Source organism: Natrix helvetica (assembly GCF_964273705.1).
Source record: "Natrix helvetica genome assembly, chromosome: Z".
Lineage (NCBI taxonomy): Eukaryota > Metazoa > Chordata > Lepidosauria > Squamata > Natricidae > Natrix > Natrix helvetica.
In genome coordinates, this window is record NC_138554.1 from 47,800,919 (window position 1) to 47,824,991 (window position 24,073).

Consider the following 24,073-nt stretch of genomic DNA (forward strand, 5'->3'; position numbering starts at 1 on the left):
TGATTGGAACACTCAACAAGGTGACCACGGTATGTGTGTGAGAGAGAGAGTGTGGGGGGGAGGGACAGACAGAGAGAGAGATAGTGAGTGATTAAGTGAGAGGCAGGCAGACACACAGAGTGACAGATGAAAGAAGGGAGGAGAGAAATAGAGATAGACAAAGAGAAAATGACAAGGAGGGAGGTAGAGAGAGACAAAGCCACAGAGAGAGAGGAAGACAGAAAAAGAAAAAAATGAAAGTGGGAGAGAGAGAAGAAAGAAAACATGACCACAATTGAGCCCAAAATTTTGGTTGCTAAGCAAGAGCATCGTTAAGTGAATTTCACCACATTTTCCAAGTTGGCCACACCCACCTGGTCACATGACCGCCAAGCCACTCCCACAAAACAGGCCACACCTACAGAATAGGTTCCAAAATATTTTGAAACCCACCACTTGTACCTACCTAATCACTCTCCTTACCTATCTACTGTATTTCTCTCTATTTCTCTATCCCTCTACCTATCAACCTACCTACTGTATTTCTATATTTCTCTCTCTATCCCTTTATCTACCTATCTACCTAACTATTCTCTCTCTCTACTTACTTATTCTATTTCTCTTTCTCTCCCTCTATCTACCTTTTTTTTTAATTTGCCTCTTCAAAACCTTGATGCGTCTTATACTCCAAAAAATACGGTACCTGTATAGCCAACTTCTAATAAAGCAGATATTTTACAGAATAAAAGTCTAAATCTATTTTCCAAAGTTAGTGGAGACAGCAGCCATGCGTGGGTTAACACAGCCAGAACCAATAGGACTGAGTCTACTAAATGATGTATTTGTCTCTGAGGAATGTCCTCTCGCTTTTTTAGACTCAGTTTGATCAGGACTGGCTGTGCTAACTGACTCCTAACCTACTACTCTAAATTCCTTTTTTAAAACTATTCTAATTGGCCTTTTTTCAAAGAGAATTAATTCGGAAGGATTCCTGTCTCCAAATAACAAAAAAGAAAAGACAGGTATCGTCGAGGATGGTTCCTCCTCAGGGAGCGAAGGCTTTCAAACAGCCCTTCAGGGCTCTGACGGAAGGCGCCGCCACGAGACCTCTTTCCGAGGTTCGCAGCCTCCTTGCTCTCCTTCCTCTCAACGCTGCCTGGCATTGGCTGTTGGAGGCCCCACTATTGGGCAGACACTTTGAGGATTTGCGGCTGCCCCAGGAACCTAGTTTCCAGCGCCACCGCTGCAAGGGCGGATTTCATCACTGCCAATTGTCGCCACAGGCCGCCACCACCACAAACACCACTACCAAGCACCGCTGCAGCCCCAAGCGCCACCTCCACCTCAGAGTGCCACTGAAGCCTCCGCACTCTCCAAGGGCCAGTTATCGCCCTCCTGACACCGTGGCCTCCTCAGTCTCGTGCCGCCTGGCCCATAGGCTCTGCAGCCTCAGTGGCCATTTTGTTTAGGCGCGAATCCTCCCGGCAAGGTCGTAAGTATTGCTATGGCGTCTTCTCCAGCCCAAGATCTGCAGGTTCCTCCGCCTGTCCAGGCTCAGAATGCTTCAACCAGGGGCTCCGCTTCCGCTGCGCATAGGCACCGGCCTGCCTTACTGGCTCCTTCCAATGAGCTCTCTGATAAGGTTTCTCGGCTACAGGGCTACAAATACCGCCTCTTCAGACAGAGGCGATACTGCCACGCAAGCTCCTCCTAGGAAGGCCAGGAGTAAAATCAAGCACATAGAGCCCCAAAGGCCTATGGAGCCCAGCCCTCCTCCCGACTTATCATCGGATTCAGAGGACGATTTATCCCCTGCAACTTCTGTTATCCAGCTGCAGGAGGCCAGGGCCACAGGCGACCAGGTCTGCAGTGGGGAGGAGTCGGAGGGTGACAGAAGTCTTGCTCCAGACGGAGAACTCTTGTCCCAGGAGGATGCCTCTCCGCCATTAAGGCCTCTACCTTACGCACCTGATATGGCTGCTATCATATCCAATGCAATTGAGAGAGGCATAGCTGCGGATCTTAAACACAGGTCTTCTAACCATTCTACCCCACGCGTGTCCTCTTCTTCGAGTTCCAGACATAGGAATCTTGACCTTTCAGCTTCTTCCTTGCATGATCTCCCTGGTACTTCCAGCCAACCTTCTGTTTTTGGGGAGGAGGAACGCCCTGCCCGGGATTCAGATCTTTCTGAGGACGATGGTCTCCCTCCAGATCCACTCACATTTATTGGTCTGTTTAAACCTGCTATCTTCTGTTTAAACCTCCTCTTTTAAGGCGAAGAAAATTGCTGGCATTCCTCCACCCAAGACTTATCAGGGCACGGAGGCAGACAAGACGGACATCACTGATCCCCTCTTCATCCAGCCCAAGGTGGAAAAGGAGGTGATTCCCTCGTGCAGCCTCTTCATAGACATGGTACAGAGCCAGTGGGTGTCTCCAGGTACAGGCCCTCTTCCCTCCACTTTGGACAAGCGCCTGTACAATGTTGATCTTGACCTTGCCAAGGCAATGGAGTAACCTCCATTGATTTACTTATTTTGACCTTGTCCTCTCCTAATGCGGCCTCAGCTGCTCCTGAGGAAGTTCTTCTCCCGGAGGACAACAGGCTTGAACAGACTCTTGTTAAGCCACACCAGGCCACAGATTGGGCTGTTCGTGCTGCAACTTCATTCTCCTCCTTTAGTCGCTCTGCCCTCCTATGGCTTAGTTTCAAGAGAGAATTCCCCCCAGGGATTCCAGGGCTCGCAGAGACATTAACAAACTTAAGGCGGCCCTGGAATACACTGCAGATGCTGCCCGTTTCGCTTCAAAATCCATTGCTTCCTCTGTCTCGTCTCGCCGTCTCAAGATCTGACCCTTCCAAATTTCTGTCCCAGGCCAACTCATGCCCTCGAACGCAAATGGCACACACTAGACGTGCGTCATGCCCTTAAAATATATGTGGACAAGACTGCCAGCTTCAGACGCACCGAGGCCCTTTTTGTCTCTTTCCACCCTACTAATAAAGGCCTTAAGGCCTCTTCCTCAATGGCTGGGCGCTGGATTAGATCAGCCATATCACGTGCTTATCTAATGCATCATCTCACGCCTCCGGACAACATTACCGCACATTCTATGCACAGCGCTGCAACGTCGGCTGCATGCTCCACACAGGCTTCTGGAGGAAATCTTCTGGGCAGCCACTTGGACTGCTCCGACACCATTTATCTGCCACTACAAGGTGGATAGGTACACATCAGCCGATGCAGCCTTCAGACGACATGTGCTTCAGCAAGTGCTCCCCTCCTCAAGTGCCTAGGCCACTCACATACCCACCCAGGGACAGGCACAGGTTTGGTATGTCTCACGCATGGCTGCTGTCTCCACCAACTTTGGAGATTGGGGCGTTGGTTCTTACCTGATACACCCCTTCTCTAGGCAGATGGAGACAGCAGCCATCCCCACCCTTCCTGGGACTGGCCTAGGTCGTGGAGGGACTTTTGAGGGATCAGCTGAACATAGAGGGATGAGAGCAGTCGACTATCGCACAGCGGTCTACCTATCCTTCGTCAAGAAAGTGGGAGGACACTCTTCAGAGATGATGACATCATTTAGTAGACTCAGTCCTATAGGTTCTGGCTAAGTTAACCCACGCATGGCTGCTGTCTCCACCTGCCTAGAGAAGGGGTGTATCAGGTAAGAACCAATGCCCCATTTTAGGTTACTGTACTAACAACTACTTTTATACTTTGATATGTCTGCATTGCCAAAATATATGTAATACCCCCTTTAAACATGACTTTTCTTCTAGGGTGGCAGACATGTAGACTATGTTTCTGACCAGATTGTCAACAAACTCATAGATGTAGTAAAGAAAAAAAACAAAGGTGGAGTTGGAGTAAAGCCTTTCCAGGTATAACTCAATTGTTTCTTTTTCACGAATCTCATACTTATTCCAATTGAAAAATCATACTGAAATGTTTAATGTTTCCAATGCGTTTCATCTTATAAAAAAAATAGTTAAATCTTTAGTGATTCTGTCCAGCTGTCCTCAATATGGTCCAATAATAAACACAGGCTGGGCAAAATGGTGTGCAAATAAAGTAATATTTTCAATTATAGTATAGGAATTGTATATGGTTTAATTACAAAATATCTTTTATTAGGACTGCAGATTTGAAGGCAAAAAGAGCTTTGGAGCACATGAAGACACTCATGTACCATTTGTCTATTCCTTAAAATGAACATATCTTTTGTAATTCTGCAGTTACTACATAATTCCAAGAAAATATGTGTTGACAAATTTTCAGACAACTTACAATAACAGAGTTGGAAGGGACCTTGGAGGTCTTCTAGTCCAACCCCCTGCCTAGGCAGGAAACCCTATACCGTGTTTTTTTTTCAGACAAATAGCTATCCAACATCTTCTTAAAGACTTCCAGTGTTGGGGCATTCACAACTTCTGGAGGCAAGCTGTTCCACTGATTAATTGTTCTAACTGTCAGGAAGTTTCTCCTCAGTTCTAAGTTGCTTCTCTCCTTGATTAGTTTCCACCCATCGCTTCTTGTTCTACCCTCAGGTGCTTTGGAGAATAGTTTGACTCCCACTTCTTTGTGGCAACCCCTGAGATATTGGAACACTGCTATAATGTCTCTCCTAGTCCTTCTTTCTATTAAACTACACATACCCAGTTTCTACAACCGTTCTTCACATGCTTTAGTCTCCAGTCCCCTAATCATCTTTGTTGCTCTTCTCTGCACTTTCTTCACCGTTTGTTCTCACATGCTCTAAAATACATTTGTGTCTTTGAATCTAAAGCCTTGCATAATCTAGCTTTCTGATTCTGTATACCATTTTAAACCAATACATGCTGCCTTTACTGTTGCATCCAACAAATCTTGCTTTTAGCTTGTTTTGTGTAGTGATGGGCTACTTTGTTTGAGAATCTATCCATTTTGAAGATAACAGGATCTGTTTTGGCAGACATTCTTATGCAATCATTTGGAAATGGATTCCATCATTTTCCAAGAGCTATACTGACAGTTTGGGTACTTATTATTTGGTAGCCAAGGTTGCTTGGGAAATATAGCCAACCAGTTTGCTAAAAATGTACTATCTTCTTAATTCCAGGTGAAGAATCATATGTGGGTATTCATAAACAGCCTGATTGAAAACCCAACCTTTGACTCTCAAACAAAGGAGAATATGACTCTTCAAGCAAAGAGTTTTGGGTCAACATGCAAATTTAGTGAAAAGTTCATCAAGGGGGTGAGTATTAAAAGGTTTGCTTCATAATTTGTTCTGGGAATTCTGAGCAAAAAGTGAATCAATCCGGCAATAAGATAGTCTCATGAAACAATTTAGAATTCTTTCAATATCATTTTTCACTTTTGTTTTCTAGGCTATCAGTTGCGGCATAGTGGAAAGTATTTTGAACTGGGTCAGATTTAAAGCCCAGACACAACTAAATAAGAAATGTTCTGCTGTTAAGCACACTCGCATTAAAGGAATTCCTAAACTGGATGATGCCAATGATGCTGGTATGTGTTCAAGTATTAAAAGCAGTGAAGTCTAGCTGTTTTTTACCATTTATATTTGAGTCAATTTGTACAGGGATAGGGTAATTATTCAGCCACTCACAACCCTACAGCTATCTTTTTGACAGCCCAATCAATTCTTCAAGATGAGGATACTGAATTCTGGTGGCATAACCCTTTTTGTGTCCTTTAAAACAATTGAAGATCTCAAATGTCTGGACATAATAAACACTAAAAGTGTTTGTCCTGCCCTTCCAGGTTATAAGAAAGCTATTCATCCTTTTGTAAGACTATGCAATTCCTGAATACAAGGTTCAAATTTAGTTTATAATTACAGAAATGGTAATGTTGTGGGGGATTAGGGTTTTGGGGATTAATGGATAGAAAAGAATCAAATCTTCACTTTGGGGCAGTTTACATTGTAGCCAGACATCCATCGAGAAGAGTTTTTGAGCTCAGGATTGAAAGAAGAGGTCCTTGAGGCTCCCTGAGCTTGATTGTTTTGTTTCATAACCCAAACTAGGTTTTATCTATATATCATTGAAAGGAAAAAATAATAAGCCAAAAAAAAGGGAACAAAAGATCAAAACACTTCCGCACAGCAATCAATAACCAGATGAGCAGAGATTGACATCAAGATCAATACTAGACCAATAAGCAAGAAGCAAACAATACCCCAATCAAGAACTATCAAACAAGCTAGCAGAAAGCAGCCCAATCACAGAACCTCCAAAACCATTCCCATCAACACTAACAGGGCAAGTCACTTGAATATAGCTTTGAGAACAAACCCCAGTCCTTAATACCACTGATGATGTTATTTAGTTTGGATAATAAAAGATCTACAAGAAAACAACCAAGCTCAGGGAGCACTAAGGATTCTTCAAAGTTATCCATCTCCTTTTCCTGAACCCCAGCTCAGTTGTTTTACCAAAACATGAATGAAATCTCTGCTTCTTGGAATCAGAACATTGGGAGAGCATTTATAGTGTACTCTTTAATGGAGCTCTGCATTATGATATTTACTTCTCTTTTAGGGAGCAAGAATTCTATCAACTGCACTCTCATTTTGACAGAAGGAGATTCAGCTAAGACACTAGCTGTTTCTGGGCTTGGAGTTGTGGGTAGGGACAAATATGGAGTATTTCCACTGCGAGGAAAAATTCTTAATGTACGGGAAGCCTCCCACAAACAGGTTAGTTAACAATATTTTGCAAACATTCCTGTGGTTCTTATAGGTAGTCCTCAACTTAAGACCACAATAGAGCCCAAAATATCCATTGCTAATCAAGACAGTTACTAAGTGAGTTCAGCCCCATTTTACAACCTTTCTTGACGCAGTTGTTAAGTGAATCACTGCAGTTATTATATTAGTAACACAGTTAAGTGAATCTGGCTTTCTCATTGACTGCTTCTCAGAAATTTATAAAGGGATCACAACCGGCTAAAGGAATCACCCCTACTCCCTTTGATGAAATCTCTGCTGATATCCTGGCATCTGCTTTCAGTTGCAATCTGCCATAGATTTTAAATGAATAGGTGGGTTGAGGTGACTGGAATTTAACAATGCTTCTCTCCAGGGTTAATGTGAGAAGAATAAATTTGTTTTCTGAATCTAAGAAAATGTTGGGCTTTTTCAGATAATGGAGAATGCTGAAATTAACAACATTATTAAGATTGTGGGATTGCAATATAAGAAGAGCTACGATGATGAAGAATCGCTCAAAAGCCTCCGCTATGGAAAGATCATGATCATGACTGATCAGGTCAGTCGTAATGCCAGAGACAAAGATATTGTATTCAGACAAAGGGACTCCCTCAGCCAATCTTTTTCAATGCCTTCAGTTGATATAATATGTCTCTCAATTCAGATGTTCCAGATTTCATATTTTATTTTATCAAAATATAAAATACAGAAATAGAAAGAAAAATGGTCTCTCAATTCAGATGTTCCAGATTTCATATTTTATTTATCAAAATATAAAATACAGAAATAGAAAGAAAAATGGAAATGGGGAGGAAAAAATCTAGGGTAAAGGGGAGAAAAAGAAGAAAAGCATTGACTTCCAACTCTTTTTGACTCAGTAGAATAAGGTAATAACATATCTCCTCAATGAATAAACCTATCTAATCAGCAAAACCCAAAATGAAAACTTCGGGTTTTTTTTCCATTTAAGGCACAAAATCCAAACGCTGTTTTCAAGTAGAAAGAAAATCAATTGTATTATCTTTAATTGAAGTAGTCAATTAAACCATCTCTGCTAACTCCATTAACTTTTGTAGCTATTTGTCCATTGTGGGAATCAAAGTATCCTTCCATTTTTGTCCATAAGGTATCTTTGCTGCTATCAAGATATATAACTTAAAAGTTCCATATATATTTTTTAGTTCTTTATCCATTAAACCCAAATGAAAAGTCTCTGGTTTTATCTTTATATTAACTTTAAGAATCTTCTATATTAAGAATCATTTCCCATATTCATTTTGAAATACCTTTATACATTATTGATAATTTATCCAGTGTTAGTTACCAGTGGTACATCATCTTATAAAAATTTCTTTTAAATTATAATGTAATTAATTATAATTTAAACCACATATTTTCCAATTGTTCAGACATTGTATCCAGAATTCCTTGCCCACCGAATCATACAATGCTTTACATACTCATTCTCCATGTTCAATTTACCGTATTTTTGGGAGTATAAAATGCACCTTTTTGCCTCAAAAAAGACGCTGAAAATCTGGGTGAGTCTTATACATCGAATACAGGAATTTTTTTGCCTCCCGAAGCCCCACCTCTTTCACAAAAATGGCCATGCATACCCTTATGAAGGCTTTCATAGAGCTCCCAGGGGCTGGGAAGGGCAGAAATGAGCAAAAAAGAGGCTGGTTTTTTGCCCCACAGCAGCACTCTATAAGCCTCCATAAGGCTATGCATGCAAATTTTTTGACAAAAAATGGGCCCATTTTTGCAAAAAAAAAAAAAAAAAAAAACCTGGTGATTTTTTTTGCTCATTTCCTCCTCCCTTCCCCCCCCCCCCCCCAGCACTCTGCAAGCCCCCCCAAGGCTATTCATGCCTTTTATTTTTTAAAAACCAGCCCCGTTTTTGAGAGGTTTGCAGAATGCAAAAACTTTTTTTTCCTTTCGGAAAGCTCTTTAGTTAGAGCGATTGATGAGAATTACATTGATCAAATGCTGTACTAGCAGAAACAAATCTTAGGTGCTGCAGGTTGTCAGCAATTTCCTTCTCCAGCACATGGATAAATACATCTGGAAACATCTACCTACCTATCTCTCTCTCTTTCTCACTCACTCTACCTCCCTCGCTCCCTCTACCTATTTACCTACTCTCTCTCTCCCTACCTACCTACTGTATTTATCTATCTATCCCTCTACCTACCTACCTACTCTCTCTACCTACCTACTTTTTTTTAAATTTGCCTCTTCAAAACCTTGGTGCGTCTTATACTCCGAAAAATACGGTAATAGCATTTTATAAATCTTAGCAATAATAATGTTCATTACTACACAACATAAATTCCAGTTCATTTTTTGCAAAATCAAATCCACAGCTTTTTTATCTACTGTATTTTATAAGACACATCTATAAATGTGGGGAGGAAAACGGGGGGGGGGGAATCTGCCTCCCAGTATCCGTCCAGTACATCTTATACTCCAAAAAATACAGACACATCCTTCTCATTCCAATTCCTCTTTTTAGATTTGCGGAAAAGGTCACCATAATTAAATATTATTTGACCATAAATCCATCAGTCTAGCTTCGCCACCACTTATTTCCCCCACCTCACAAAAGGATGACAATTGAAGGGGTATTTTTGCAGAGAAACTTACTTTTTATTTATTCCAAGCTCTAACAAAGTAGTTAATTTAAATGTTCTAAAGTGATATGCAAGTATAAAACTTACTCTGAACTGGAGTATTTTTTAAATGCTTTGGCTCAAATCTATTAGCATTCCCAAGGTGTTTTTAATTAAAAAGAAAGAACAAACATAGGTCACTCTAAACTTATCACAAAATTGCTGTCAAAGAAACAAAAAGAGAATAACTTCCTTCAATTCTCAGATAAGATGCATAATAGAATCTCATCAGCAACTGGAAAGGGAGTATATGAAAAAGTACTTCATGATATAAAACATTCCCAACTCCCAGAAATGTAGAAATCAATTGCTCAAAAATATTTAGTAATAACTACAGTGGATTAGTAAAGGAACATTTCTATTGTGCTGTTATTTCTGTGTAAATATCCTATAACAGCAGCATTCTGATTATGACTGGAATAATTAGGTCATAATTCTTTATCAATTACAGTGTAAACAGTGGATCAGTTGGAGTTTATTGTTATAAATAGCAATCATAACTGGTTTTGCACTATAAAACAATCTTGCTCTTCTTAGTTCTTTCCAGAAGCATTGAATTTCATAATTCATAAATGACACATGGACTGGAAATTATAGGTGTTGTAGTGTAACATCTGATAACGGTCACTATGGGCAAAACTGAAAAACAAATGCTGTAATTAGAAGATCAATTACTATTGGCCTCAGAATATAAAGCTAGTAAGGATTATTGACTTTTCTAACACCAATGGATGAAATCTTACCTTCTGAACATTTTTGTAGGATCAAGATGGTTCTCATATCAAAGGTTTATTGATTAATTTCATTCACCATAATTGGCCATCTCTTCTGAGACATCGTTTCCTAGAGGAATTCATTACTCCCCTTGTTAAGGTGAGCTTCCCACCTGTTTGAGTGATAACTTTAGCAATTGAAAATATTCTTACTAAAATTCATTAGTTATATTGTTAACTCTTCAAAATGAGATATTTGGCTTTTCCATAGGTTTCAAAAAACAAAGAAGAAATTCCTTTCTATAGCATTCCTGAATTTCAGGAATGGAAGAACAGCAACCCTAACCACAAAAATTGGAAAATCAAATACTACAAAGGTTTGTCTAAACTGTAATGTCAAATGGACTAAATAAGGCTAACTTTAGATTTTAAAAAGAATACATTGTGTTAGATAGAACTATTTTAACTTTACTTGGAATAAAGGGTTTAGAGGGCTATGCATCATTTTTTTAAATCAAAACAAGAAATGTTCCATGTAAAGTGCAAGATAAAGATGAGGAAAGTTATTTGTCTACAGCCTACCTGTCAAGTTGAATGTTAAGCAGGAGGCTGAATGAGTATGTTAAAACACTTAATTTATCCTATATAACACCAAGATCAAATGAAAATGTTCTTAATGTTTTCGATATATTAATTGAATTGAGGGAGACAGACATTTTCAGTAAATGCTGTCTTCTGTATTATCCTAACCTATAAAAACTATAGTGCTTACATTGTAAAGCCTCAGTAGGTACAGGTAATCATTTTGATTGCAAAGTATTAACCAAAAAAATGATTGGCTAAATATGTAATTTACCCTTTCTAAGCCTCATGTCCTCAAGTATGTTGAACTATAGTTCACATCCAACCTAGTCAGTGAGTTATAGTTAACATCGGAATAGTGGCAAATGCTTATATGTGTGGTTTTTTACCTGTTTGAGTTTAGATGGATCCAGAATAAGTTCAGACCAAATGATTCTGCTGTTGCACTTGTGAATAATTGTGAATAGTTTTTCTTTTATTGTTTATATGCCAAATCTGATTACAATACTAAGTACTGTTTTCATTGCAAAGAAAATGAATTCCTGTTGAAGCAGTCTGATTGGAATTTTGTTTCTTGTCCTTTTTGTCTATTTTGTTTTCTTTTAATTTTTATTTGTAAACCATCCAGATTAATCACTATAGAATCAGGGAGCCTTGAAACTGAAATTATAATTAAATAAAAAGAAAAGTAGCACTTTAAGTGAAATATGATAGTTTTATCTAATTTTTTAAATCAGATTCTCTATCTCCTTAGGTCTGGGCACCAGCACTTCAAAGGAAGCAAAAGAATATTTTGCAGCAATGACAAAACATCGAATACCTTTCAAATACTCTGGTCCTGAAGATGATGATGCAATCACCTTGGTAGATTAAGTTCTCTTCTTATCCCTGTTTCTTTGAGTGCAAACCTATTTGGACAGTGAAATAGAAGAAGCCCTTCTGCACATTTTGTTTTTTATTTTTTTTAAACACTTTTTAAAAATTAAGTTATAGAGTATTCTAAAATACATAAGTAAATAGAAGAGCAGTGAGGGGGAAGGGGGAAGAGAAGCGAGGAAAGATAAGGAAAGAAAAAGAAGCATTGGCTTCCAACTCTCTCTGTTACAGTAAAATAAGGCATTAACATCAAATCACAGCTTTTTGCTTTTACACAATAGTATGAACAAGTCATTTCTATAAAGATCTATCAATCTAATCGGTAAAACCCAAAGTCAGTTTCATTCTTTTCCACATCAAGCACGGAGTTCAGAAGTGGTGTCCATGTGGAAACAAAAATACTTATGTTCTTTTCTTTGATCAAAGAAGTCAGTTTTGCCATTTCAGCCAGCTCCATCAACTTCTGCAACCATTCATAGGAATCAAAGTGTCCTTCCATTTTTGCAGATACAATAGTCTTGCTGCTGTCAACATATAGTAACAAAGTTCCCAATTTTTTTCTCCAATTCTTTTTCCATTAAGCCCAAAAGGAAAATTCTGGTTTCATTTTTATCTCCATTTTCAGAATTTTCTGTATTAAAATATGAATTGTACTCCAGAAATGTTTTGCTTTATCACATGTCCATCATAGATGATAAAAAGTCCCTTCTTTCCTCAGCTTTAATATTGGTTCACCAGAATTAAAAGATAAAATTTTACGATAAATGAGCCAATCTGGCTTTGCCACCATTGCTTATTTTGTTTTTTAACCCTAGTTGGTAGTCTTATTCCTTGCTACAGGATTTAGGAAGTTTGTAGGGTTTAGGTTCCTGAACTCAAGTTTCATTTATCTAATAGCAATTATAAAAGTTAAAATATACTACAGACACAATGAATTATCACTGTTATACAAATTTGGATAAATATACATTTTTGTGTTTGACTGCAAAATACATGAACTCTAACTTTATGGGCTATTTATATATATTCTTCCTAAAGATTGTTGGATTTATATGAAATCAACTTAATTCAATCATATTTTGAGGTTTTAATTTCCTATCAGTTTTAATTTCCTATTATGAGAGACATAATATTAGTTTAGGCATAATTTAGTGGAACTTAAAATGAATTTAATTTGCCTATTAAATCAATCAATCAAATCTTTATGTGGTTATAGACCAGCAAATAGAATACAAACGCTATAAATAATTAAAATAGAAGAGTATATGTGTGTAGAGGGCTTAAAATTAATACCATAGCTTATATGCAAACTATAAAACAGTACTTGATTGTGGTCGGAGAGAAAAAAAAGATTGATCCGATAATAACATGAGATGAAACAGTTTGGAATGATCAGGATATGTAGTAAAAAGTGGAAATAATAATTCCTGTCATGCTCCTATAGAGAATAATATGTTCAGTCAACTCAGTTATTCCTCCATATGGACATTGTCTCTGTTTGAAGAGGATTTTGATTTTTGTATCTTCCTTCAGTAACAGCTGTTGGGAAGGCATTGAATCTGGCTAAAAAATTGGCCCTTCTGAATTTTGGGATTGTTAGGCAACTGAGATATTTAATCAGTTGAAGAGAATGTGCAGAGTGGCTCAACGGGCTTATTGGTAGAGCTGGAAAATCTGCTTGCAACTCTAAATCAATAGCCCACTGTTTGAGATCAGCTAGAGCACAGATCCCTAACCCCTGGGCCATGGCTTATTCACAACCGGGCTGCACATTCAGCGGGCTTGCACGCAGCTTAACTTGCGCAAGTCGAGCCCCATGCTCACCCAGGCCAGTTACCCTCTCCTCCACTCCACTAAGCTGCAAAGGATGGGGACCACTAGAGCACTTTGTAACCCATCAAGATAATGGCTGGCCATGAATAATAATAGAGTTGCAATTTGGCATGTATTGTCTGGCTCCAGGAGCACTGAAAGCTGTCAGTCATTAAAAGAGAGCCAAACCAATTGGAAAGAAGAGCTTAAGCCAATAGAAGAAGATGTAAATCCAGGCAGAAGTTTCAATTTCAAGACCACCAGTTTAACCGCGCAAGACCATGTTTGAAACACAGCAAGGCGCTTTAAAGTTGGTTCTCAAACACATGGATTCATTTTTTCCAAAGAAAGGAATGACCTGTAGGGGCCCAGCTAAGCTCCAAAATGGAGCTGGACTCAGATTTTAGCTAAGAAAACTTTGCTAAGGTATATGTTGAACTCCTTTGAAGAAATAAAAGATTTGTAAATCCAACACGTTTTTAATGCAAATGGCTAGTTGGCATGAAATTCATGGTTACCCATATCTTGGGAAACAATCCCCAATATTCAAAAGTTTTGACTTGCTCTATTAGATAGTTATTTAGTCACCAGACATGCATCTTAAGTGCTTAGCAAAGACTGTGACCTTGTTTTTAGTGTAGTTAGATGTTTTTGGCAGTGCTCAGCTAATATTTAGAGCACCTAGTTCAAGCCAGTCATTGAGAAAGCAGCACAGGGTTGTTTGCATACAAAAGAATAGAGTTGTGTTTCTCCCAGTTTTAGCAAATAAAGAGATTGACTATTTAGTTTGGCAATAAGGGAACTAATATATATTAAAGAGAAGATAAGTTAGAATACAACCTTGTCTCATTTCTTTCTTAATAGGAATTTCTTTGGTGCAATGTCCTTGGGCATCTCATTGCCCAGGACAATTTGGAAATTCTCTTAAAACTTGTATGTCTCCTGTGCGTTGCTTGGAGAGTCCAAGCATGGGTTAACACAGTCTGACTGCCCTAGGACTGAGTGAGTTTTTTCTTGACCACGCCTCCCTTTGCCTCGTGTAATTCAGTTTAAAAACTCAGTCCGCCCGTTTGACTGTGGCTGGGGAGCTCCTCAGTTTAGAGCAGTTAGATTGGACTCCCCAACAACAAACACAGAAGAAATTGAATTAAATTAAATAATTTAGAATAAGGAAACAGCCAAAGTCGGGCAGTGCTTCTCCAGAAAGCTCCAAATCGCTGACTGAGAGGTCTGCCGGAACCCTGTCTCCAGCTGGTCGCAAGCAGAGCGCAATTGACAATAATTTTGTCAATTGATGAAGAGTTTGATTTGTTCCTGAGTTGGGTCTGGAGATGGTCAAACATGTATATCTAATGCCCAGTGTGGCCTTTAGTGTTTAGAATTGGGGGGGGGGGAGTCTGCAAATTAGGTGGAACTTTAGCAAATAGCTGATTATCGTTTGTTTGTTTGTTTGTTTGTTTGTTGAATTTATATTGCCACCTATTCACCCATGGCGACTAGTCTGGCATTGAAGTCCCTTCAGTGACAATATGAGCAGTGGGAAAACATAATTGAAGAACATCAATGTAATGTTCTTCTTTTCCCCAAATTTCAACAATATTCGGTTGAGGGATATTGAGATGTATATAGAAATTAATGAGAAACAATTTATCTAGAAAAGTTGAGAATAGCTGTGTTAGGTTCTCAACTGAGTCTATTGACGTAATCTCAATTTTTAGAATGATTAGGATATGGTCACTCAGACCAGTATAATGTCTCCCTTGTTCAGTGCCAGAATTTGTTAAGAGAAATAATGATTTTATCTCTCAGTAAAGTGATCATGTCTTGACCATGTCTCTTGGGACAAAGATGTTGAATTGGAAAATGTAACTAATAAAGGTATGGATTCTATAGGGGTGGGGTGTCCTTGATGCTCTGTGAACTTGGTTATTCTCTCGCAGACATACCATTATTCAAATTAGGTATCATCAGTGCTAATAAGTGGGGTTTCCTCTCAGTTTATTTTAACAGAATAACATGATTGGAAGGGCCCTTGGAGGTCTTCTAGTCCAAGCCCTTGCACAAGCAGGTAACCCTTTACCATTTCAGACATAAGGTTGTCCAATCTTTTAAAAACCTCCAGTGATGAAGCACCCACAGTTTCTGGAGGCAAGTCGTCTACTGATTAATTGTTCTAACAATCAGGAAATTTCTGTATTCTCATATTCTAGGTTGATTCTCTTCTTGATTAGTTTCTTTCCATCTATTGCTTCTTGTCCTGTCTTCATGTGCTTTGGTGAATAGGTTGATCCCCTCTTCTTTGTGGCAGCCTCTTAGATATTGGAACACTGCTATCATGTCATCCATCAAGGTTCCGATAGATGTCCTAATTAATTCATAGAAATACTTTTGCGAGTTGACATTATCCCTATTTCCTGTCAGGAAATTTCTCCTTAGTTCTAAGTTGCTTCTCTCCTTGATTAGTTTCCACCCATTGCTTCTTGTTCTACCATCAGGTGCTTTGGGGAATAGTTTGACTCCCTCTTTGTGGCAACCACTGAGATACTGGAACACTATCATGTCTCCCCTAGTCTTTCTTTTCATTAAAGTAGACATACCCAGTTCCTGAAACCGTTCTTCATAGGTTTTAGCCTCCAGTCCCTGACCATCTTTGTTGCTCTTCTCTGCATTCTTTCTAGAGTCTCCACATCTTTTTTACATCATAGTGACCAAAAGTGAATGCAGTATTCCAAGTGGCCTTACCAAGGCATTATAAAGTAGTATTAACACTTCACGTGATCTTGATTCTATCACTTTATTTATGCAGCCTAGAACTGTGTTGGCTTTTTTGGCAGCTGCAGCGCACTGCTGGCTCATATTTAAATGCTTGTCCACTTTTCAAGATCACTCTCACAGTTACTACTATTGAGCAAGGCACCACCCATACTGTACCTGTGCATTTCGTTTTTCTTGCCTAAATATAGAACCTTACTCTTTTCACAATTGAATTTCATTTTATTAGATAGTGCCCAACGTTCAAGTTTGTCAAGATCCTTCTGTATCTTAAGCCTATCTTCTGGAGTGTTGGCTATTCCTGCCAGCTTGGTGTCATCTGCAAATTTGATGAGTTCCCCATTTATCCCCTCATCCAGATCATTGATGAAGATGTTGAAGAGTACTGGTCCTAAAACAGCCTTGGGGTACTTCACTGCATATTTCCCTCCATGTAGATGCAGTTCCATTGAGGACTACACGTTGAGTGTGGTTGGCCAGTTACGAATCCATCTGATTGTGATGCTGTCCAATCCACATTCTATTTTATCTAGTAATAGGGTATTGTCTACTTTATCAAAGTAGTCAAAGTAATTTACTGAAGTCCAAGTAAATTATATTGACAGCATTCCTCTGGTCCACTAATTTTGTCAAAGAATGCAATAAGATTAGTCTGGCATGATCTGTTTTTGACAAATCCATGTTGGCTTTTGGTTATTACTTTGTTTACTTATAGATTTGCTGATTCGTTGCTCTATTATCTTTTCCAGAATCTTCCCTGGTATTGAGGTGAGGCTGATAGGTCTGTAGTTTCCTGGATCTATTTTTTTGTTTCCTTTTTTGAAGATGGGAGTCACATCAGCTCTTTTCCAGTCTTCTGGTAGTTCCCCAGTCTCCAGGATCTCTGAAAGATATAGTTCAGTGGTTCTGAGATCTCGTCTGCCAGTTCCTTCAGAACCCTGGGGTGTAATCCATCCAGTCCTGGTGATTTGAACTTGTCTAGGGTAGACATGTGCTCACTTACCATTTTCTTCCCTATTTCAATTTGTGTTACTAATCTGATTTTTGTGGTACTGTTTTTGATAGGTTGGACTGTTTTATCCCTTTGTATAAAGACAGATGCAACAAATGAGTTAAATAGTTCTGCTTTCTCCCTGTTGCTTGTCACCTTCTTGCCACTTTCTCCCAGCAATGGACCTATTGTTTTCTTAACCTTTTTCTTGTTTTTAACATTTTGGAAGAAGCTTTGTTGTTATTTTTTACTTTTGTGGCAAGCCTTTCTTCATTGTGAGCCTTAGCTTTCCTCACCTCATCTTTACAGGCTCCGGCTATTTGCTGATATTCTGCCTTAGTTATGTCTCCCTCTTTCCACTTTTTATACATATCCTTTTTGTATTTCAATTTGTCAGAGTTCTTTATGCAGCCATGCTGATTTCTTTGGGAGCTGTTATTTATCTTCTTCATTGGTATTGTGTGAGCCTGGGCTTTTATAATCTTTTCAAAAATTTCCCAAACTTCTTGAATTGTTTTCCCCTTGAGGATTTTCATCCATGGAATCCTTCCCAAGCTCTTTAAGCTTATTGAAATTAGCTCTCTTAAAGTCCAAGACTCTAGTTTGACTTTATTCTACTACTTGTGTTTGCATAAAGTTGAATTCCAGTATTGCATGATTGCTTGCCCCCAAGGTTCCTGTAGCTTCAACACCTTCTATCATTTCCTCTCTGTTAGTGAGAATTAAGTCCAATATGGCTGATCCCCTTGTTCCCTTCTCTACTTTTTGGGAAACAGAGTTGTCTGCTACGTTTGTTAAGAACCTGTTGGATCTTCCACTTGGTGCAGAGTTTGTTTCCCAGTTGATAGAGTAGTTAAAATCCCCCATTACTATTCTGGTGTGCTTCCTACATACCTTAGTCAGCTGACTAGCAAAAAGTTAATCTACTTCTTCTGTTTGGTTGGGTGGCCTATAGTATAGACTTATGGCAATGTTGTGTCCCCCCCCCCCCAAACCTTTAATATTGACCCAAATGCATTCAAGATAGTTCTCATCATTGTTGTGCTCTATTTCTGTAGAGATGTACCATATTTTTCGGATTATAAGACGCACCTGTGTATAAGACAAACCAAGATTTCGAAGAGGTAGGGAAGGCAAAAAAGCCTCAGTTTTTGTGGAAAAATAGCTCGCTTTTCGCAAAAAAGGGGGCATTTTTGCCTTGACCCAACCTTGTTGAAGCCTGCAGACTGCAGCTAGGGGCTGAGGGAAGGCAAAAAAGGCCTCAATTTTTGTGCAAAACATCCCTTTTTTTTTTGCAAAAATTGGATATGGGGGCATAACTTCAGGAGGCCAAAAATGGCTGTATTCGGTGTGTAACACATGCCAACATTTCCACAATCTTTTGGGGGGGGGGGATGTGTGTCTTATATTCCAAAAATATGGTAGTTATTTGCCATTCTTCTGTTGCTACATAGAATCGGATAATTTTATAGTGGTTTGCCCTTAACATGGTGAACATTCCCAGATTGTTGTTTCGTGTCAATATAATTTATTGTAGAGGTTGGTTCCGGTCTGGGTCGTGATATTTTTTCTGCATCTGAGGCTGCCATTGTCATGGGTTTATGTGATTCCTAGGGCAAAGGTTGGAAGATTGGAGTGCATGGCAGTTATTGGGTATGTCCATGTCATGTTCCTGGTGCATTTTACTTCCTGACTCAAGTTGCAGTTCCCAGGGTTTAGCAGACAAAACCTCCTTGTCTCTCAGCAGCATTCAGCTCTTTATGCTTTGAACTTTTTACATTTTGGGCAGAATGGGGGCAGGATGTAGTCAATTCAGTCTGTTCCAGGGGGCTCTTTGCTGATGATCTGCATATCTAGATTCCAGAGGTCAGAGGAGAGGACTGCCATGCCAATGAATCTTTTCTCAAAATGACGGCAACTGTCTTGGATAGTTGGTAAAACCAGATCAATTAGAGCTCTTTATGTTATGTCACCAGAGTTTCTCTCAAATTGTCCAGTCTAAGAGCCGAAGTGGCACAGTGATTAGAGTGCTGCACTGCAGGCTACTTCAGCTGACTACTAGCGGCAGTTGAGCGGTTCAAATCTCACCAGGCTCAAGGTTGGCTCAGCTTTCCATCCTTCCGAGGTCGGTAAAATGAGGACCCAGATTGTTGGGGGCAATATCTTGAATGTAAAACTGCTTAGAGAGGGCTGCAAAAGCACTATGAAGTGGTATATAAGTCTAAGTGCTTTTGCTAAGAATACCAGTTTGTTCTGAATCTGGCAGGAGACTGAAAGAGTTAATCAGATGTTTTTTCTTAGGTCATCTGCACTTTGTCTTGCTGTGGGAAGAACAGACTTTTCAGACGTCCTCTGGACATTCATGGGTGGAAGGGGGAGAGCTGAACTGGTAAAATGTCCTTGAGATTATCATATTTATTCTTTAAAGTCTAGGGACCAGAATGATTTAGGAGTGGGCTGAGTTCTTCTGAGCCTAAAACACATTTTAAAAAGATTTGAAAAAGTGTGTATTTATTAAATGGTTATGCCGCCCACTCCGTTACAAGGCAACCCTGAGCAGCTTACAGATTATTAAAAGATAAAAAGAAACTATGCAAATTAAAGTTAAAACTATAGACAAAACAGGACTAAAAGATGGACAACACAGGGATGAGGTTTTCTTACCCCAACCACCACCTCCAACAGTAATCAGTTCCCTCAGGCTCCCAAGCTGACTGGCAAAACTAAGTTATAATACAGGTAATCCTCAACTTACAAACATTCATTTAGTGACCATTTGAAGTTACAGTGGCACTGAAAAAAGTGACTTATGATTGTTTTTCACAATTACGACCATTGCAAGCCTCCCAAATGCCACGTGATCAAAATTCAGACACCTGGTAACCAACTCATATTTATGACGGTTGCAGTGTCCCACGGTCACGTGATCCCCTTTTGCATCCTTTTGACAAGTAGAGTCAATGGGGAAACCAGATTCACTAACGTTGTATAGCTATTCCTTGACTTACAACCACAATTGAGTCCAAAAGTTCTATCACTAAGTGAGTCTTGCTCCATTTTATGACCTCTTTTGCCACAGTTATTAGGTGAATCACTGCAATTAGCACAGGTCATAAAATGGAGCAAGACTCACGTAGTGACAGAACTTTTGGACTCAATTGTGGTTGTAAGTCGAGGAATAGCTATACAACGTTAGTTGTATAGTGACTTATGGAAAAAGTGACATGGCTGTTTTTCACACTTACAACCATTTCAGTAGCCCCCATGGCCATGTGATCAAAATTCAGATACTAGACATGTATTGTTGATTGCAGATGGTTGTCCTGGAGTCATGTGAAAGTAGCCCCATGTAGAGCACATTGCAGTAATCCAATGAAGAGATGACGGGCATGAGTGACCATGCTTGGAGCCTCATGATCTAGGTAAGGTTCCACTGGTGCACAACTTGTACAAAGGCTCTCCTAGCCACGACTGTCAACTGCTCTTTAAGCAGGAGTTGTGAATTCAGGAGAACCCACAGATACACATTGCAGTGCAGACCCATCCAGAACTAAACATCTGGATCTAAACAACTGGATCATGAGGTCCCTTGCACCCATAGCTACTCTGTTTGGCTAGGGTTTAGCTGAAGCCTGTTGTTCCCATTTGGATACCTTGCAGCCTCCAGGCACTGTGAAAGGAAAACCGCACTAGGAGTTTAAAGGTCTTATTTTAAATGCTAGGAGTTGCCCAAACATATGTAGGTTGCCCAAATGTATGTAGAATTTGTTCTTGGCCTCTGCTAGATGGAAGTCGGTCAGCCTACCTGTAAAACAAGCAGATGCACCTCACAAGATAATTGTTCTATTTGTTCCCATTCACCTCTGTTTACTTTATTATTTAATATTTATAAAGTAGTTTGTTTAGGCTGCAGATAGTGTTTACAATTCAAATGGCGCCCTCTCTCTTTTGGTTACATGCCCACTGAAAATTTGTTTCCCACCCTTTGTCACAGGAGTGGTCAGCTCTGATTGTTTTCTCTTTTCCTTGGTGTAGGGATATGGTTGCCCTTGGCGTCGCAGCTGATGTTTTTGTGGCACGTGGTACAGGAGATATGTGCTTTGGTAGGATTGTTATTTGGCTGGTTCTCAATGTTTTACAGCTCTTCTTTTAAGGAGTTTCCTTTGATTTTAATTGTGGACAAGTCAAAGATAGGGAGAACCGTTTGTGCCGTCAGCAGACTTAGTTTACATTTTTGTTCTTTTTAAGTTTATCAAGTTGATACTCACACCATCCTGTATTAACTGTGCAGCCGCAGTGCATATTGTAGCAGTGTGTTTGGAGGGTAGTGATTTCTCTTCCATTGAAGAAGAGAGATCTATAAGCTGTTGACTTTCGATCTCTGCTTGCAAATCCAACTCCAAATCATATCCAAGGAAGCATTTGAGGGAATAAGAATATTTACAAGAGTTGGCTATCTACTCCTTAGGTAGGTTCAACTTTTTGTGAGTTTGGAACTAGCTTGTGTTGCAGAATCTGTATGCTCTCTCTGCCCATTTGTTTTGATGATTAGTAATGTCCTGGAATTTTCTCTCCTTTTTCTAAATGTTGAGGCTTTTAATAAGGCAGCAAATATGTAGAGATTAAAACTAGGATGATAAATACTTTTTCAGAGGAGTTCTTTACAGCAATTGCTGCTTTTTGGCATCTTGATTCCTCCTCACTTATCAAAACTTCTGTGATTTAATTAAGCACTTGGCAGCGTAAAGTATTGTTTAGTAAGATTCTTGTTCATTCTAGGCCTTTAGTAAAAAAAAGATTGACGATCGAAAGGAGTGGCTGACAAACTTCATGGAAGACCGAAGGCAACGGAAGCTTCTTGGTCTGCCAGATGTAAGTAGTCTTCAAAATAAATTGGGATTCCTTCTTAATAGTTTCAGGCAGAATAATATATAAAGAACTTGTGAACAGGGAGGATTCTTTATTGAATTTGGGATGCAAATAGTCTGGTGGTCTCTTTTTATTTTAGCATCAGTGGGATATTCCTACCTTTGACTATCACTAAACATTTGGCAGCAATTGAGAAATAATAAGTGATAAGAAACACATAAATATTTGGTTTTTTAAAATTTCTGAGCTAAAATGAACCAGTTTCAACCTTACTAAAAAGGTTTCAGATTCAATATATTTCCACTGCAGTCAATAAAGCTTATTTTAAGTTTGAAAACTTTCACCACCAATTACTAAGGTTTGATGGAGTAGTTGTTGTGTATATTAATGAAATGACAAATTCTATCAAAGACTAATGATGCATATGCATTCTTTATTAACTTTATGCCACAAGGGTGCATCTAGCAATGTGTGGTCCAAGTTGAAAGATTTTCTTTTTATATCTAGCAATGTGTGTTCCCAAGTTAGGGGTGAAATCAACTTACCTTCGCTACCAGTTCGCAAATGTGAGTGCATGCACCAATTCCGTGCATGCACAGGATCTTCCACGCATGCACAGAGCATCCAAAACATGGCGGGTGGACAGAGCCTCCTGCCACCACCGCTACCTGTTCACCTGAACCAAATAGAACCAGCTGAATTGCACCACTGGTCCAAGTGAAAAAATCCTCTGTTTTTCTTTTTTTTAAAAGCGCAAATCATTAGAAATGGTAACATCTCTGTAGAAGAAAGCACTTGGATACTATTTTAAGGATGTATCTTAAATTGCCTTGCCTCCTTTAGGATTACCTATATGGGAAAACTACAAATTACCTGACCTACAATGATTTTATCAACAAGGAACTTGTTCTGTTCTCAAATTCTGATAATGAGCGATCCATTCCATCATTAATCGATGGTAAGGATTTTCTTTTACTAATTAAACAAGATTTTATGTACTTTGAATTTAGTGCCTAATAATTTTGAAAGCGATAGACCACAAAGAGCTGACTTAATAGGATGTTTCGTAACTGTGACAAAGAAACATGTATAAAACCTTGTATTCTTAAACATTTTTTTGCTTGAAACAGGATTTAATGCATCAGAAAATGTTTATTTATTGCCTTGATATAAAGCAGATATATTTTCAATAAACGAATACATAATCTGACTTTGAAGATTTGTCCTTTTGAGAATGCCTTAGCTATTAAGGCTCACTTTGAAGAGAAATTGTAATTACTAATGGCTCCTCTGATTCTTTCAGGATTGAAACCAGGTCAGAGGAAAGTTTTATATACATGCTTCAAAAGAAATGATAAGCGGGAGGTAAAAGTAGCTCAGCTGGCTGGATCAGTGGCAGAGATGTCCTCTTACCACCATGGAGAGGTAGGAGAAATATTAAAAGGATCCCCAAAAATAGCAAGTAAAAATATAGTTTGCAAGAAGTATATTAGAAGTTGTTACAAGAAAGGATGAGTGTGATTTTTATTTTCTAACCCAGTGATCTGCAATTTGGGACTTTATAAATATTACTAAGTTATTTTTCCAGCATGTTCATCATTTGCTCTATTGGCCCGAGGGCAACTCCTTCCTCAGAGGTGGCCAGCAAGCAAGCAAACATGTTGCTCTGGCTAGGAGAAGGTGGCATGGAGCCCCACCTCTGGCCAGCAAGAGTGAAGGAAGTTGGCTGTGCACCTTCCCTGCCATGGCACTTGCTGATCTCTATACGCAGCTAGAAGACAGAAGCACCGCCAAGGCAGTCCTGTAGCCACTGTGCCTTGCAGGGAGCCCCGGCAGGATCTCTTTGCTCAGGCCCGGGAAGGCTCCGGCTGCTGGCACCACTGTGTTCCCTCCAGTTGGCAAGGTAGCTGTGCAGCAGGTCCCGGCTGGAGGGAGACCAGGCGGAAAAATCAGGCAGAGGCTAGATAGTCTATCACCACCTGCTCCAGAAAGGAAGACAGGTGGAAGCTGAAATTCAGCAATTTCTGGAAAGCCATAAGTTGCCCATACCTGCTGCAGCTGGTAACAAGGCTTGAAGA

General features: G+C 39.4%; 1 protein-coding gene across 2 annotated transcripts in view; it reads left to right on the plus strand.

Annotated features, from left to right (window-relative positions):
• The window catches only part of TOP2A (DNA topoisomerase II alpha), a 48,059-nt gene that overhangs the window by 11,336 nt on the left and 12,650 nt on the right, over nt 1-24,073 (plus strand). For both annotated transcript variants that reach the window (XM_081932101.1, XM_081932102.1), the window contains exons 9-19: nt 3,773-3,874; nt 5,092-5,229; nt 5,363-5,501; nt 6,536-6,693; nt 7,139-7,264; nt 10,143-10,253; nt 10,365-10,470; nt 11,430-11,539; nt 21,906-21,998; nt 22,839-22,953; nt 23,299-23,420. In XM_081932101.1, the coding sequence (XP_081788227.1) occupies nt 3,773-3,874; nt 5,092-5,229; nt 5,363-5,501; nt 6,536-6,693; nt 7,139-7,264; nt 10,143-10,253; nt 10,365-10,470; nt 11,430-11,539; nt 21,906-21,998; nt 22,839-22,953; nt 23,299-23,420 (1,320 nt within the window). The remainder of the gene's footprint in view (nt 1-3,772; nt 3,875-5,091; nt 5,230-5,362; nt 5,502-6,535; nt 6,694-7,138; nt 7,265-10,142; nt 10,254-10,364; nt 10,471-11,429; nt 11,540-21,905; nt 21,999-22,838; nt 22,954-23,298; nt 23,421-24,073) is intronic.